Source organism: Rana temporaria, chromosome 4 (genome assembly GCF_905171775.1).
Source record: "Rana temporaria chromosome 4, aRanTem1.1, whole genome shotgun sequence".
In the NCBI taxonomy this organism is placed as follows: Eukaryota; Metazoa; Chordata; class Amphibia; order Anura; family Ranidae; genus Rana; species Rana temporaria.
In genome coordinates, this window is record NC_053492.1 from 382374061 (window position 1) to 382387110 (window position 13050).

Consider the following 13050-nt stretch of genomic DNA (forward strand, 5'->3'; position numbering starts at 1 on the left):
ATCCTCAAAAGAGATACGACGGCGTATCTACTGATACGCCGTCGTATCTACTGATACGCCGTCGTATCACTGTTTCTATCTTTGGAACTGATCCACAGAATCAGTTTCCAAGAGATAAACAGAAGATCCGACATGTGTAAGGGACTTACACTGCCGGATCTTAGGACGCAGTACCGCATCCGCCGCTGGGGGCATTTCGCGTCGAAATGCCGCCTCGGGTATGCAAATTAGCACTTACGGAGATCCACGAAGCTTTTCAGCTTCGTTTTTTCTCTGTAAGTATTAAAGCGGATGTGCCACGGGAACAAAATATTAAAAGCCAGCAGCTACAAATACTGCAGCTGCTGACTTTTAATATTAGGACACTTACCTGTCCTGGAGTCCAGCGCCGATCGCAGCAGAGCACGAGCGATCGCTCGTCACTCTGCTGCTCCCCCCGCCATCCACGCTGAGGGAACCAGGAAGTGAAGCGCTGCGGCTTCACTGCCCGGTTCCCTACGGCGCATGCGCGAGTCGCGCTGCGCCCGCCGATTGGCTCACACGCTGTGTGCTGGGAGCCGAGTGTTCCCAGCACACAACGGGCGACAGACGGGATGTGACGGAATGCCCGTCTTTTGCCCGTAGCGTGTGGCCGGAAGTGGGTGCAAATACCTGTCTTTAGACAGGTATCTGCACCCCCCTCCCCCCTGAAAGGTGTCAAATGTGACACCGGAGGGGGGGAGGGTTCCGATCAGCGGGACTCCACTTTAGGGTGGAGAACCGCTTTAAGTTGCATGTGTAAAATTAGGGCTGCTTTTACAAAGTGTAAACTGTTTACACCTTGTAAAAGCAGACCCTTCTGTCCTGCGACGTGTTTTTTTTTTTTGTTTTAAATTTTTTTTTTTTTCGCCGTATCTTTTTTTTTTCCAGAGGCAACTTTATTGACCCGTCGCGATCCACAAAGCTCGGCGTAACGTAATTTCGCGCTATGCACGTCTGGAAAATGACGTCACGAGCATGCGCAGTACGGCCGGCGCGGGAGCGCGCCTAATTTAAATGGGAATCGCCCCCATTTGAAGAGGAACGCCTTGCGCCGGCTGGATTTAAGTTACACCGCTCAAAATTTCTAGGTAAGTGCTTTGTGGATCGGGCACTTAGAGATTTTGCAGCGGTGTAACTTAAATGGAAAAAGTTACGTTGCGCCGGGTTTTTGAGGATTAGGCCCAATGTTTTTAGTTATGACAACTTTTTAACAGTACAAGTTCAACTTTTTTAAGTGTCTTTTTTTTTTTTTTCGCTATAGGCCGCGTCTTGTTTCATAGTTGTCGCAACAATGGGCATCAAAGGGCTTCAGAGTTTTGTGCAGAATTCCTGTCCCAGAGCCTGCAGTATGGTCAACTTACAGTCAATGGCTAACAGGCACAAATCTACTCATCCAGAATCAACTCCTACCATTGTTGTGGATGCGATGGGCTGCTTGCGCACGTGGTACACGCCAAATGATTGGATACATGGGGGCCAGTGGAAGGAATATCTCTCCAGCTTAGAATGCTTTATTGCAACCTTTGAGAAGGCTGGTATTAAGCTTGTATTTTTCTTTGATGGCGTCATAGAGCAAAAGAAGAGGGCAGAATGGACTAAGCGACGGCTGCGTGACAACATTGAAATCGAGAAAATCTTCAGTTTTTTAAAAGCCAACAGGCAGCAGCCTGGCAGAAATAAGTTTTTCATTCCTTCTGGAATAGCTACTTTTACACGATTTGCTTTGAAGGCACTAAAGCAGCAAATCATCTGCACACGAGTTGAAGGCGACTATGAAGCAGCTGCGTATGCTTTGCAACACAACTGTCTTGGGATTTTAGGGGAGGATAGTGACTATATAATCTTTAACACTGCCCCATATTTTTCCATCAACAAACTTCGCTTAGACAGTCTTGTCACATTGATGTATTCAAGGGAACATGTATGTGAGGAGCTTAGAATCCGTATTTTAGATCTACCTCTTCTGGCATGTCTGCTTGGCAATGACGTCGTTCCAGAAAACTCTGTGGATGGTTTTCAGAAGAAATGCGCAGCCTCCTATCATTCCCAGACTAAAGAAGGCAATAGGAGGGCTTTTGTTATTAGGGCTGTTGCTTCTTTTATTTCAAGTATACAGCACAAGCCACATGGCCTTGAAGAGGTACGGAAAATGTTACCACCGAGATTTGATATGGAATTGCTGCAGAAAGGAATAGAATCTTATATTCTCCCAGAGCAAACGTCCCCTTGGGTTTTCCAGGGGTCTTACCTTTGTGACAACGCATACAAAAAAGAAACAACCGTGTGCCAGGATCGGGAAATTGTTCAGGTAATCAGTCATAATATATAAATTATATTTAAACTCAACACAAATGTAATATATTACAAATTATCAGTTCTTACAGGTTTTTCTTTTGATTATCACCTGATGATCTTGTTAGTAACACATTTCCTGTTCTAGGGTGACAACAATCGCTCACTGTACTATGGAGAAGCAGTCTTGTAACTCTAGTAAAGAATTACTAAAACTTGTTCTTCCCATTTTCTCCATAACATAAAGTGTGTTTAAGATTTGGCGACCCATCAGAATTGGTAACGGAAGTGACGTTCCGTCGGCCGCCATCTTGCTACACCCCGCACTCCTCCATAGTAAGGATACTCTGAGAAGGGGGAAAGCAGACATCTTGTTACACCCACCGGAGCTTTCCATTCTACATGTATTTTTAACAGTAAAGTGAGTTTACATAGTGAAATACAGTACTTAGAAGTCCGTCTGACTGGTTAGATCAGGGGTCTCCAAACTTTCTAAACAAAGGGCCAGTTCACGGTCCTTCAGACTTTAGGGGGACCAGACTAGGGCCATTGGGAGCAAAAAATGTCCAGTGGGAGTAAATAATACCATATATTTGGTGACAGTGGAAGGACTAGTGCCCCATTGTTGGTGTTAATGGAAAGAATTGATGGTGTCAGTTGAGGAATAGTGCCCCATTGGTGTCAGCAACAAGAATTATGCCCCATTTAAATTGGATAGAATAGTGCCCCAAGGGCCGCATTAAGGCAAGCAAAGGGCCACATCCGGCCCCAGGGCCGCAGTTTGGAGACCCCTGGGTTAGATATTGAATTTTTAAAGCAGCGAAACTTCTGTCAGATTAGCAAACCTGTGCGATGAGCAGGATTGCCGCTGCTTTTTAAATTCAACATCATAACAGTCAGATGGAGTTCTAAGTACTGTTTTCAGGATATAAACTCACTTTCCTGTTAAAAATAAGTGTAGAATGCAAAACTCTGGTGGGTGTAACAAGATGTCCTCTTTCCCCTTCTCAGAGTTTCCTTACTATGGAGGAGTGCGGGGTGTAGCAAGATGGCGGCAACGGAACGTCACTTGCGTTACCAATTCTGACGGGTCGCCATATCTGACGAAACAGGGGCGCCAAATACAATCTTTCTTTTCCTTGTAATACATTTATTTGTTAGGAAAAACACATGAAGTTTACATGTTTCTGGTGAAAGGATTCCCCCATCTTCAGGGCTATTGATGCTAGTGTGTTCTAACAGCATGTATGCATCCAGCTGGCTTTATACATGCCTTTAGAACATGCTAGCCCCAATCCACGCTCAGATGCGGTCTCAGTGACTCGGTGATCACAGGGCGTGCCGGAGCGTGCAAAGGGAAGGACGTCTATTGACGGCCTCCTGGTAAAGCAGGTCCGAGCTGTAACCGTCATTTGGATATAGCGCGGATCTGAAGGAGCTGGGGTGACAACCATGACTCCCTTCATAGATACAGTGAAGTAGTGACATAGCCACCCAGGGACAGAATTTTTCAGGATTACCAGATAAAATAAAGCAAAATAAGTTAAAAAAAGAAAACAAATGGAGTCACCACAGCGAGTACTAGTAAGCTGCAACATATGACTTTTTTGGTATTGGGTTTAGATACACTTTAAGCTGCTTGTGCAGTGACTTTACTTTTATTGGTGAATTGCCTCTCTCCAAAGACAACTGATTATACTAGATTCAGCAAAAGAGTTCTCTTTCTCAGAAAACTCAATAGCCGAGCGGAAGTTAAACAGTTAAGAATTATTGCTGTTTGATTGCTGAAGATTGATCGACACCGATTCACAGACCTGTATAAGTAAAGGTTGAGGAAACACCCTTACTTCCCCTAGTCACTCATATCTGACAGGTGGTGAAGCATGTTGCAAATGTCTTTCATGTCTTTACAGGTATGACATTTTAACAGATTAACAGGCACTAGTGCTTAAAGGAAGATAAAATCCACATGAAGGCGAAAAAAAAAAAGCAGCAAATCAATAATTCAACCTTTTGTGACAAAGCTTTTGTGAATGAGATTCCACATAACACGCACACACTGAGCGGGAATTCCCATTACTCCGGGGAGGCAGTGCTCTCATGTAGGTCCTTCATGTTTATAGACTGTGAAACTTTATTGCATTCAATAGGAGCAAAGTCGGGTATTCTGTAACGTGGACGGCAGAGGCTTCTTCATTGGACACAGGACACGGTTCAGTAGATGGTTCTTGTAAAACACTTTTTAAAAGCAAATTAATTTTTATGTTAATAATCCACTGGACATCATAACTCATAAAATATATAATGTTTGGGGGTTTTAAGTAATTTTCTAGCAAAAAAAAAAACTGTTTTAGTCTTGTAAACACCAAATCTGAAAAACACCCACGGTACTGAAGTGGTTAAAGTGTATCTAAACCCAATACCAAAAAAGTCATATGTTGCAGCTTACTAGTACTCGCTGCGGTGGCTCCATTTGTTTTCTTTTTTTAACTTCTTTTGCTTTATTTTGTCTGGTAATCCTGAAAAATTCTGTCCCTGGGTGGCTATGTCACTACTTCACTGTATCTATTGCGTAGGCGCGTCACGAGTCACGGCGTTTACGAAAGAAGCCGAACATGCAGAGCTGCGAGTCGGCTCTATACAGCGCCTGCGCACCGACTAGGAGCCGTGTAAAGCTTACTGCGTAGGCGCCATATAGAGCTTCTTCATGTTCGGCTTCTTTCGGAAATGCAGTGACCTGTGACGCGCCTACGCAATACAGGGGCGGGGCCTTATCCGCCAGGGTGAACTTTTTCTGAAAGGACGTCAATCATCTGGGCGACCTCCGAGAGGACATTCCTCCTCAGCTTGGAAACGCCTACTCCCGTATAGATGTTATTTGGGTGAATCTCCGCTTTAAAGTGAATAATAGATGAAATACCTCTTCTGAGTCAGATTTAGTTTACAGTAGAGGTATGGATCTAGTACTGAAGGTTGCTGCCTCTCTGATTACCATAAACCAATCACTCAACAGATAAACAATATCTAGATTTGTGGTTAGGAGTGCCGAGTACAAAATTTCCAACGCGCTTAAAAATTGTTGAAAATCTTGGGCAGAGATTGGGGAGATTATCAGAATAATCTAGGGAGCCTGAAACTGTGGCTGGATGAAAGCCAGTGTGTCCTAGTGTTCTATATGAACTACCGGTTAGATCCAACCGACTGGATATATTGAGCTGCTTAGGGAAGCGGTGTCACCAGCTCCCCACCACATTGGTAAAGAGTCTATGACAGACACCAGTTCCGGTATCAAACCTCTACCCCTCTCTTTGCCATTCACAAATCACAGCCTGTCATGACGCTGTGACCCATATGGGGGTCGAGGAGAAAAGCCCTTATAGGGACACTCTCAGGGGCGGACTGACCATTGAGTCACTCGGGCACTGCCCGAGGGCCCCATGCCACTAGGGGGCCCCATCAAGGTTGCCAGGCTCAGTAAAACCAGGGACAGTATGTAAAAATCTGTTTTTTTTTACATCTGTCCCTGATATGTCCGAAACGGACATGCTTTTGATGAGAAAATCCTGAGATTTTAGCTGCCCCGCCTCTGCACTGCCTCCTGGCGTGGTGGCCATCTGTAAGCCCAGCGGCCCCATAATCTTCTATTGCCCGGGGGCCCCATGAGTTGTCAGTCCGCCCCTGGACACTCTCACTTTGTTCTCCCTGGGCAAAGTCACAAAGGGGTTGGTTTACTAAACCTGGAGAGTGCAAAATCTGGTGCAGCTCCACATAGAAATCAGTTTCCATTTTTTTTTTATTTTTTTATCAAAGCTTAATTGAACAAGCTGAAGTTAGAAGCTGATTGGCTACCATACACAGCTGCATCAGCTTTTGCCCTTTACAGTTTTGGTAAATCTTCCCTAAGGCCCCTTTCACATGTCCGTTCCGCCTGTCCGTTCATTACAAGTCCGTTAACGTACTTGTAATGAATCCCTATGGGAACGCGTCCGTTAGCGGATGGAGCATCCACTAGCGTCCGGGTCCGTCGGACGTCTGAAAAGACCCTAAAGTATTTTTAGGTTTTAGTGGTGAAAAATAATTATATTTCCTTTTTCAGGCCTAGTTTAGCCATTGCAGCAAGGTAGAGTATATGTTTTCATGTCGGAGCAGCTACAGTAGTGAAAAATGCCCATAGTACTATTCGTTATTAAGCAAGCACAGTGGCGGCTGGTGCTAAATATTTTGGGGAAGCACCCTCCCCGCAAGCGGGGGGGCTGATGACGGACGGGAAGGCAGCGATCTACCGCCACCCCCTGTGGGAGATTGATCTTAACTACTTAACCCCCGGACCATATTGCTGGTCAAAGACCAGAGCACTTTTTGCGATTCGGGACTGCGACGCTTTAACTGACAATTGCGCGGTCGTGCGACGTGGCTCCCAAACAAAATTGGCGTTCTTTTTTTTCCCACAAATAGAGCTTTCTTTTGGTGGTATTTGATCACCTCTGCGGTTTTTATTTTTTGCGCCATAAACAAAAATAGAGCGACAATTTTGAAAAAAAATAATATTTTTTACATTTTGCTGTAATAAATATCCCCCCAAAAATATATAAAAAAAAATTTTTTTCCTTAGTTTAGGCCGATACGTATTCTTCTACATATTTTTCGTAAAAAAAATCGCAATAAGCGTTTATTGATTGGTTTGCGCAAAAGTTATAGCGTTTACAAAATAGGGGGTATTTTTATGGCATTTTTATAAATATATTTTTTTTACTAGTAATGGCGGTGATCAGCGATTTTTTTTCGTTACTGCGACATTATGGCGGACACTTCGGACACTTTTGACGAATTTTTGGGACCATTGGCATTTTTATAGCGATCAGTGCTATAAAAATGCATTGGATTACTATAAAAATGCCACTGGCAGTGAAGGGGTTAACACTAGGGGGCGGGGAAGGGGTTAAGTATGCCTGGGTGTGTTCTTACTGTGGGGGGGGGGGTGGCCTCACTAGGGGAAACACTGATCTTCTGTTCATACATTGTATGAACAGAAAATCAACATTTCCTCCGCTGACAGGACCGAGAGCTGTGTGTTTACACACACAGCTCCCGGTCCCCGCTCTGTAACGAGCGATCGCGTGTGCCCGGCGGCGATCGCGCCCGCCGGGCACACGCACGGGAGTCGGGGGCGAGCGGGGGGCGCGCACGCGCCCCCTAGTGGCCGCTCGAAGAGCGGACGTATAGCTACGGGCTTTCGCCCAGGAGAGCCGACCTGCCGCCGTATAATGACGGTGCGCGGTCGGCTAGTGGTTAAAGGGGTTGTAGAAGTTTGTTTTTTATTTTCTAGGTTCCTTTAAGCTAGTGCATTGTTGGTTCACTAACCTTTTCCTTCCATTTCCCTTCTAAATGTTTTATTTTCTTTGTCTGAATTTCTCACTTCCTGTTCCTTCTCAGTAAGCTGTTCTGACCCCCAGCCAGAACATCTCAGATGATAGGGGCAAGCTTACTGAGGAGAAACAGGAAGTGAGAAATTCAGACAAAGAAAAAAAACATTTAGAAGGAAAAGGTAAGTGAACCAACAATGCACTAGCTTAACCATTTCCCGACCGCCGCATTTATATGTACATCCACAGAATGGCACGTACAGGAAATGGGCGTACAGGTACGTCCTTGCCTTCTAGCGGGTGGGGGGTCCGATCGGGACCCCCTCGCTACATGCGGCGGTCGGATTCCCGCGGGGAGCGATCCGGGACGACGGCGCGGCTATTCGTTTATGGCCGCTCCGTCGCGATCGCTCCCCGGAGCTGAAGAACGGGGAGAGCCATATGTAAACACGGCTTCCCCGTGCTTCACTGTGGCGGCTGCATCGATCGAGTGATCCCTTTTATAGGGAGACTCGATCGATGACGTCAGTCCTACAGCCACACCCCCCTACAGTTGTAAACACACACTAGGTGAACCCTAACTCCTACAGCGCCCCCTGTGGTTAACTCCCAAACTGCAACTGTCATTTTCACAATAAACAATGCAATTTAAATGCATTTTTTGCTGTGAAAATGACAATGGTCCCAAAAATGTGTCAAAATTGTCCGAAGTGTCCGTCATAATGTCGCAGTCACGAAAAAAATCGCTGATCGCGGCCAATAGTAGTAAAAAAAAAATAATTAATAAAAATGCAATAAAACTATCCCCTATTTTGTAAACGCTATAAATTTTGCGCAAACCAACCGATAAACGCTTATTGCGATTTTTTTTTACCAAAAATAGGTAGAAGAATACGTATTGGCCTAAACTGAGGACATTTTTTTTTTATATATGTTTTTGGGGGATATTTATTACAGCAAAAAGTAAAAAATATTGCATTTCTCAAAATTGTCGCTCTATTTTTGTTTATAGCGCAAAAAATAAAAACCGCAGAGGTGATCAAATACCACCAAAAGAAAGCTCTATTTGTGGGGAAAAAAGGACGCCAATTGTGTTTGGGAACCACGTCTCACGAGCGCGCAATTGTCTGTTAAAGCGACGCAGTGCCGAATTGTAAAAACGCCTTTGGGCATTTAGCAGCATATTGGTCCGGGGCTTAAGTGGTTAAAGGAACCTATTTAGAAAATAAAAAACAAACCTTTACACCCCATTTAATTTAGGAGGCAGGGGGACGGAAGAGTCGGGCCGTTGCTTCTCCTCTCAGCTGAACAGGAAGTGTGTCCTGAGACATGATTGGCCAGGGAGTCCTAAGACTTCCTGCCAACCGGGTCTCAGGTGCTGCTTCCTGATTAGCCGGGAGGAGACTCACAACTGGATGAGCTCAGGGCGCAGTGCTCTGTGGCCCAAGCCCACCCTTTTTTAAAAGCCAATGAGAGCCTCCAGCTCTGCGCCCCGTATAGACGGGCCGCCACTGAACAAGCATATAAAATTGCTTTATAATAGAATTTACAATTACGTATATTTCATACAAACTACACAGACATTCTTATTTCATACATTAAATATCAATGTATTAACGAGCAGTACCCGCAGAGGTCGGTGAGCAGCCGTCTATCCTTGTTCAGGCCGATGAATGGTGGGATCTCTTTGGTGCCCACAGGGGACTGTTGTTTGCACATCATCATTGCTTTTTGCACTCATTCACTGAGTATGACTGACTTTGCACCTTTATAGTTATTTTACCTTTCTTGTATAATATGAAGTGCCTTTGCAAAGAATATCTTACACAGTTTATGTTGAAGAAAAAATCAGACTTGCCTTTAGTTAATTCGATGTCTGCACTTTTTTTCTAATCTCCAAGAGAAACACATTTTGTATTTGACAAAGACTGTTTTGGCAAGTTGTAATTGTGTGAAAGATCCTATTTACATTTTATACTTTTAATGTGATGTTCAAGTGTAGGATGTGTGAATTTATTTCAGTCTCTTACCATAAAATACCTCTTTTACAAATAGATTTTTTTTTTAAAGTTTAACAATAGAAGAGGCTAGAGGATTTGTAAAGCGATCAGATATATCTGCATTACCCGCTTGCAGATAAAAAAAAATATTTGAAAATGTCCAAAATACATGTTTGGGATGGCTGACAATCAGTGACTTAATACAATATGAATTTTCACATTAGGCCCCTTTCACACGGGGCAGATCCATTTTGATGGACTCCGCTTGCTCAAAGGGGATCACTCCATAGATCCGCGCTGAGCAGGCAGATGACAGCTCTGTCTCCGTTCACTGTGCAGGGATGGACCTGTCAGAGCCCCGCTCTCCTCTATGGGGAAATCGGATGAAAACGCACCGCCTGTCTGTCTTTATCTGATCTGACCCGCTGGACAAATGGCGAATGTCTGTTTTCAGTGGATTGGATGCCAGGCGGGTGTCAGTGGACACTTATCCGCTGACATCCGCCTCCCCATAGAAGTCAATGGGTGGCTCAATCAGATCCACCTGAAAAAGGGACAGGCGGATCCAATTGTGTGAAAGGGGCCTTAGAGTCAGTCTATTATTAAAGCGGTTGTATAGTCTTTTTTTGTAGTTTTACCTACAGGTAAGCCTATAATAACGGTTTATAATTCGGTTTAGGAGATATTCCCCATGCAATGAGCCGCTGACTGCAGCGACAGAGACAGTGTTGGGGTAGACCATTTGACATGAACGACGAAGATTTGACAAAGCAGCGAAAAACATACAAACGTCAAATCTGTCATTGATGGCTTATGGTGTCTGTCGAAAGTTCTAAGAAGATTCGACAAGCAGCTAAACTGTACAACGCCGCAATCGTACATTTCCGATCGAATCCTCGGCCCATAGGCTATAGAAAAATTTGATCGTTGGTTGACTAGTAATAATAATTTATAAATATAATTATTACTAGTGTCATACAACATTAGAATTCTTCTATAGCTTGTAAGCGGAACATTCGACCGGAAATGTACGATTGCGGCGTCGTAAAGTTTCGCTGCTCCGTCGAATCTTCTTAGAACATTTGACAGACACCATAAGCCTTCAATGACAGATTTGACCTTAATTAATTTGGATTTTCGGACGAATGCATTTTTTAATGAAACAAAATAAATAAAAATGAATCTCGGGAGTAATAAATGTATTTTTCGGACGTAAACGAAATTCCGAAAAAAATATTTCAGTGTGCATATGTCTAGTGAAAAGTGAAAAATAATGCAACTACCGCATTTAAGAAGTGGTAAGCTGCAATATATTACATTTTTGTTCCTGCACTTAGACTTTAATTCAGGTAAAATGAGAAAAAAGGAGACTAGCCTTAGGGCATTTAGAAGGGATTTTGTTCCATGGATATGTCATAATGACCTTGGGTGTTTTTAATATGTCATAAATATTACTTCTATCATTTGAAAAGAAGACAAGTTTCAGAATCTGTCAGCAGCTAATCTGGGGCAAAAATTCCGTCAGCCCCAGGAGCTTACATTTCATGAAATACTGTAAGCTGATTATAAAGTTGTGCTGTGCTGTGTCTGTGCATCTACATTTTTTTATCAATGCAAAGTATTAAAGTATAACTGACTTAATACATAACAAAAGCAACAAGTCTCCCCTGCATGTTCCTTATCACAATTACATACATAAATAAAGGTTTGTATTAGAGGTACCGAAAATGCAGGATGCACTTGGCTGAAAACTGAAACCCGAAAATGACAGTTTAAAAAACATATTTATATTTTTTAATATAATTTGTGTTATATTCGACTTTTTAAATTATATTATCAATTTAAATGAATATGAATTTAGTGTTGGTCATTATCGGCACCTTTAGCACAAGAAAGGCTCAAGAAAAATGTATCCCTTTAAAGTCTATGTATGTCTTTAGTTTACACTGGTCCGTTGTGGTGTTGAGGCTCGGTTCACACCAGTGCGCTGTGCAAGGTCGCATGTGATTCGCAGCGCACGTCAATGCAAATCACATGCGATGTCTGTGCGATAGTACGGCTGAATTTGCATCGCATTTGAACCAAACTCGCACAGGACCCTTTTTTTCGGTCTGCACCGGAATCGGATCACATAGGTGTTCACACCCATGCTATCCGATTCCTGCCCGAATTGATAGTTCGCTCTGCGATATACAAACTGATTTGGGGGGGTCATTAACTTTTCATTGACACTCCCAGCAGTTCACATAAGGCAGTGCGAACTTCCTTGCAAATCAGGTGCAATGCAGTAACCCGCAGTGGATTCACAGCTAGAGCTGGGTGATTTTCTCCAAAACAACTCTGCAATTTAAAAAAAAAAAACTAGATTCACGATTCGAATCGAGTTTATTTTTATGGACACTGCGCCGGTCCTGAGGAGCTATGGGCAGGAGTTTTTAGGCCCAGGACCGGCGCTGACACCACGCCGGTCCTGAGGAGCTGCGGGCAGGAGTTTTTCACACAACACACAGGAAAAGAGCTGATTCTGTCAATAAAGGCTGTGTGCTGGAGCTCCCTCCCCTATCACCTTTTTTCTCTTGGTGTCAGGAAATCTTGTCAGAAGTGACTCATGCTGATAGCAGAGGATGGAGACAGGAGACAGAAATTACACTCATGCCCCGTACACAAGTGTGGGATTTCCCGTCGGAAATCGAGGGGAAAGCCGAGAACCTGCTCGGTCAGTCTTTCCCCCTACACACGAGAGGTTTTCCCGACAGGAAAACGTCGATGGAGCTTTGGTCGGGAATCCCGGCCAAAAGCTCTCCTCGCAGTTTTCCCGTGGTTAAAACCGGCCGTGTGTACGAGGCTTTAGAGGACTAGCTAGTATTTCCTGGTATAACTTTTTTCTTTCTCTTTGTTAATTTAGATTGCGTTAGACGGGCACTACAATGGAGAAAACACCATGATTTGCAATGTATTGTGCCTCGGGGAAAGTGATTGCAGTAATACCCTGGAAGATGAAAATGACCCACAAATACCTGGACAAGCTCTGATTTTTAAAACCGCGCGTCAGCATATTTATGCAATTCTTCTTGGTACAGGCAATGGTAAGTTTCAAAATGTAATCCTTGTTATAAAACATTTAAAGCGGGGGTTCACCCTATAAAAAAAAAAAAAAAATTCCTCTAGCATAACATTCGGCATAGTAGCGCGAGCTACAGTATGCCTGTATTTATTTTTTTAGCCCGGTACTCACTGTGCAATCGTATATTGAAGATTCCGACTCCCCGCGGGGAATGGGCGTTCCTATCCAGAGGGAAGGTGATTGACGGCCGGCTCTGGCACATCACGCTTCTCCGGAAATAGCCAAAATAGGACTTGGCTCTTCACGGCGC

General features: G+C 43.9%; 1 protein-coding gene across 1 annotated transcript in view; it reads left to right on the forward strand.

Moving 5' to 3' along the window:
• The window catches only part of FAM120B (family with sequence similarity 120B), a 219847-nt gene that overhangs the window by 10114 nt on the left and 196683 nt on the right, over positions 1 to 13050 (forward strand). The window contains exons 2-3 of the mRNA XM_040351053.1: positions 1283 to 2329; positions 12582 to 12762. Coding sequence (XP_040206987.1) covers positions 1313 to 2329; positions 12582 to 12762 — 1198 coding nt within the window. The 5' untranslated portion in view covers positions 1283 to 1312. The remainder of the gene's footprint in view (positions 1 to 1282; positions 2330 to 12581; positions 12763 to 13050) is intronic.